The 4790-nt window shown below is 44.0% G+C and overlaps 1 protein-coding gene across 1 annotated transcript; it reads left to right on the top strand.

Annotated features, from left to right (window-relative positions):
* Positions 1-3104: 3104 nt before the first annotated feature.
* LOC122648282 lies at positions 3105-4454 on the top strand (the record flags this gene model as incomplete). Its single annotated transcript, XM_043841514.1, has 2 exons — positions 3105-4117; positions 4232-4454. Coding segments are annotated over exons 1-2 (1236 nt in total), but the record flags the coding sequence as incomplete, so codon positions are not given.
* Positions 4455-4790: the final 336 nt, after the last annotated feature.

Here is a 4790-nt window from a genome sequence, read left to right as displayed (position 1 = left end):
ACTCTTGGGAGGTTGTTGGAGAGGATCTCACGCTGGCCGTTAAATGGTTTTTTTTCAAAGTCCATTATGCCAAGCTCTATTAATGCTACATTCATCAGCCTAATCCCGAAAACCGAAGATACTTCTTCTTTTGCGGGCTACAGACCAATAGCTCTTTGCAACCTATTGTATAAAATCATTACAAAAATTTTATCTAATAGGCTGCAAGGAGTTGCCGGGAAAGTGGTTAGTGATACCCAGTTTGCTTTTATCAAAGGGCGCTCTATTGTGGATAACATCCTTGTTTGTCATGATGTGGTTAGGGGCATTGAGCAGAAAGGGACTTCTCCTACGGCAGTGCTGAAAATTGACTTACATAAAGCCTATGACTCCCTTAGTAGAAAGTTCCTCTTTGAGATCATGGGCAGGATGGGTTTCCCAAGCAAGTTCATTCGATGGGTAAAAGCGTGTGTTGATACTCCCTGCTTCTCGATTCTTCTCAATGGAAGCCCTACAGGTTATTTTAAAGGAGAGAGGGGGATAAGACAGGGAGATCCTCTCTCCCCTTACCTATTTACCATTGCCATGGAAGGTTTTTCGGCCTTGATGAGGAAGTTGGAAACTGAAGGTCAAATCAGCCCGCTCCCAAGATGCAAAAGTTCCCATCTTTCGCACCTTATCTTCGCAGATGACTTGATGATTTTTGAGAAGGCTGTCCCTGACTCTATTTCGGCTTGTTTGGGGGCTCTGACTGATTTTCACACCTACTCTGGGTTGAAACTCAACAGAGCTAAGTCCTCTATTATTTTAGGGGGCCTTACCTAAACGGCCAGACTGCAACTTTTGGAATTAACGAATGTTATGGAAACTAAGCTGCCCATTCGGTATCTTGGTGTTCCTCTTATCTCACGCAAGCTTTCTATGGCAGATTGCTCCTCTATTCTTGATTTGGTGAGACGAAGACTTGACGATTGGGAGGTATCGATTCGAAACCGGGTGAGGAGAGAGAAGCTCTAGTGATTTTGAGAGTTGGGTTCTAGGTGTTGGTTCTTGGTGATGGCCGGCTGGCCATTGGCTTTGGCTAATGGTCTTCCTCCTCCTCCCAATCCGGGAGAAGGGGAGGCAGGGAATGTTGATGCTTTTAATGGAGGTTCAGGGCAGGCTAGGGACTATGATGTTGTGGAGGCTGGGGCGGCTACTGGTTTGGAGTTGGGTGGTTCCTCTTCGGGGGGTGGTGGTGCAAGCATTGCTTCAGGTGCTGGTACGAATGGTTTGAAGAAAGGAGTGTCCTGGGCTTCTTTTCTTCAGTCTTCTTCAAGAAACCTGAGCCATGAAGGGCTGGAACTGAGTTTTATTGAACCAGCACGCATTGATGGCATCTGTGTTGCTCAATGCTCATCGGCTGTGCTCCGGGCAGAATTATCTAAGTGGAAGAATACCTTCCTTGGTCATTTTATTGGTCGTAGACCAAGTTTTACCTATGTTAAAGAAGATTTGCTAAAACAATGGCAACTGTCCGGGCATGTTGATGTCAACCTCTTGGAGAGTGGCTTCTTTGTTTTTCGTTTTAATTTGGAGGAAGATAAAGCCAAGGTGTTAGAAGGTGGTCCTTGGAATGTGCTTCGTAGGCCTCTAATCCTTAGACCTTGGAAACCTGGTATGAAGCTCGAGAAGGTAGTTTTGTCCTCTATTCCAGTTTGGGTTTCCCTCCCTAATCTCGCCTTTCATTTCTGGAATGTGGATGCTCTGAGTTCGATAGCTAGTGTTCTTGGTAAGCCAATTGCTACTGACAAGATGACTAAGACGAAGGAAAGGCTTTCCTATGCTCGGCTATGAGTTGAAATTGAAGCCAGCCACGATCTTCCAGATCAGGTGGCAGTCCATGATGATGAAGGTCTAGTATTTTATCAAAAAGTTAATTATGAATGGTGTCCTCCCCGCTGCAGCAGTTGCATGACTTTTGGTCATTCAAATTCTCATTGTGGTGTTATCCAAGGCTCCCAAAAGGGGACCAACCGGAAAGAATGGAGGGTGAAGAATGATGGACGTTCTCAGGTGGCCGGAGCACATGCTGGTGGTGGATCTCAAGCCAGCCACGGTGGTGATGGGGATAATTTTCAAAATTCAAATCATGGTGCTATTTTGAGAAACAAAGGTGCTGGGATTGTGCTTTCCCCTAATTACAAAGGAGCAAAATCCATGGAGATTTCCAAAACTGCCATATCTGTGGAGAAGAATGATAGATTTTCAAAAAACATTCCTAATGTTATCCCTAAGAATCTGGCTGGGAAAGGGAAGGAGATTGTATACTCTAATGCTTTTGCATTGTTAGAAGATCTTACGGAGGAGGTTTCATATGATCCTACAGAGCTTATGCTTGATGCTGACTCATGCAATATCTTATTGGGTAAAGATCTAAATGATGGGCACAGTCGTAGGGATTTTACAAACAAGGAAGCTGAGGAGGTGGGTGAAATTCTGCCTAATATAGCAGATTCGGTCCAGACCCAAGGAAGGAATGGTAGTACAGCTGTTACGGATGGTGAAGATTTGGAGAATCCAGAAAATTCTATTAACATGTTTATTACAGCTGGTGCTTCTCCTATTCAAGCTCATGTGTTGGCCACTAAAGAAGGTATTGATGAGAGTGGAGAGAGGATAAGTGGGTCTTACATGGAGGGTAATATTACAGCTACTACAAATTTGGAAAGCAATGTGGATTGGGGTGGTGCTATTAGGGAATCTCTCTTGAAAAATCTTGATGAGGAAGGAAAAATTGATGGAGATGTCATAGGAGAGGGGGTTAAAGATGATTCTCAGTCAGCTCTTGTTCCCAAGTCAGCAAACCTCTATTCAAAAGGAAGAAAGGAATCGCCCCCTCCCCGTGGCTCAGCCAACTTTGAAAGACTAAAGAAGTAAGCTGCGGAGATTCGATCAACCCAAGGGCAATCTGGAAAAGGTTTGGGTCTTTCGAATTCTGGTTCTTTTTCTGTTTTGGGCCGAGCCATGGGGAAGGGGCCTAAGTTTCAGGCCCAACGGATTCTCTTAAACCCGAAAGAGCCCGGTGAGGCCAAGGGAGATGGACCGAGTAAGGGGGGAGTTGACGGTTCTAATCTTCAGTCTAAATGAAGTGCTTAGTCTGGAATGTCAGAGGCATGAATGCCTTAACTAAACGGCTGGGGATTAAGAAGGTGTGCAAAGATCATCAGGCTAAATTGGTTTGTCTTCTGGAAACAAAGGTCAAGGCGGATAATTGTGGTGCTATTTTTGATAATTTTATTCCAGATTGGAAGTATGTGCACAATGGTGAGATTGATAATACTATTCGGATTTGGTTGGGCTGGGATCCGAGTTGTTTTAATGTTGAAGAAATTCAAAAAACTAAGCAGTTTATTAATGCCAAGGTGTCGATTATGGGAACTGCTGGCTCTTTCCTTTGCACTATAGTGTATGCTCTCAATACTGTGGCAGAGCGGAAGGATTTGTGGGAGGATGTGGGAAGTCTTGCTAGTGCTATTGCTACTCCATGGGCTGTCTTAGGGGATTTCAATGTTATTCGGAATCATAATGAGAAAATTGGTGGGGACCCGGTTCGGTTTGAGGCTATTGATGATTTCAACACTTTTATTGAAGACTCTGGGCTGATTGACTTGAAGTGGAAAGGGGAAGCTATGACTTGGAATAACAGGCAAAGTGGTGATGCTAGAATTTGCTGTAAGCTAGATAGGGTGATGGTAAACTTGGCTTGGATGGATGTTTTCAGAACTTCAGAGGCTATTTTTCACCCTCCTGGTCTCTCTGACCACTCTCCTGTAGTGGTGGCTGTGTTAGATGAGGTTAATTTCGGCCCTAAACCTTTCAGGTTTTTTGAAGCTTGGATTGGTAGAGCTAGGTTTGATGATATGGTTCGGAAGGGCTGGGAACAGCCTGTTAGCTTGCTCCTCAATCCCATCCTTAGGTTTGCTGCTCGGTTAAGGAATGTTAAAAAAGAGCTAAAAAAGTGGAATAAAGAGTGCATTGGAGATGTTTTTGTTGCGGTAAAGGCTGCACGATCTGAGTTGTACCAAACTCAATGCAATCTTAGGGACCACCCCGATGATCCGAATCTGGTTCTTTTGGAGACTCAAGCTAAGGTGAAGTTATGGGAAGCCTTGGTCATTGAAGAAAAGTTCTTGAAGGAGAAGTCTAGGGTGAAACATATTCAGCTGGGGGATGATAATAATAGTTTCTTTCACAAGTCCATGATTTGAAGGCAGAATAGGAAGCATATTCTCGAGATTAAAGGGGAAGGAGGTGAAATTGTTAAGGATCCTAGCCAGATCAAAGATGAAGCTGTCTCTTTCTACAAGAAGTTGTTTGGATCTGATTCGGTGGATGGTGGTTGTTTTCCCAACTCGGTCCCCTTGCAGAATGGCCTATCCCTCTCTCAACAGGGAAGTCTTATTGGTATGGTGTCCAATAAGGAGATTATGGAGGTTGTGTTTGCTATGAAAAATTACAAAGCTCCAGGACCGGATGGGTTTGGGGCTGCTTTTTTCAAACATTCTTGGGATGTGGTTGGTGAAGATTTGACTCTAGCAGTGAAATGGTTCTTCAATAAGTCTTGCCTCCCTAGTTCGATTAATGCTACTTTTATTAGTCTTATTCCAAAGACGGGGGATGTCTCTTCCTTTGCTGGTTATAGGCCCATAGCCCTTTGCAATCTTTTTTATAAGATCATCACAAAAATCTTATCTAATAGATTACAAGGAGTGATTGGGCAGGTGGTGAGTGATTCCCAGTCTGCATTTATCAAGGGAAGGTCTATTGTG

Source organism: Telopea speciosissima, unplaced genomic scaffold (genome assembly GCF_018873765.1).
Source record: "Telopea speciosissima isolate NSW1024214 ecotype Mountain lineage unplaced genomic scaffold, Tspe_v1 Tspe_v1.0695, whole genome shotgun sequence".
In the NCBI taxonomy this organism is placed as follows: domain Eukaryota; kingdom Viridiplantae; phylum Streptophyta; class Magnoliopsida; order Proteales; family Proteaceae; genus Telopea; species Telopea speciosissima.
Note: the sequence above shows the minus strand (reverse complement) of the source record. Positions and strands in the feature narration are given on the sequence as shown.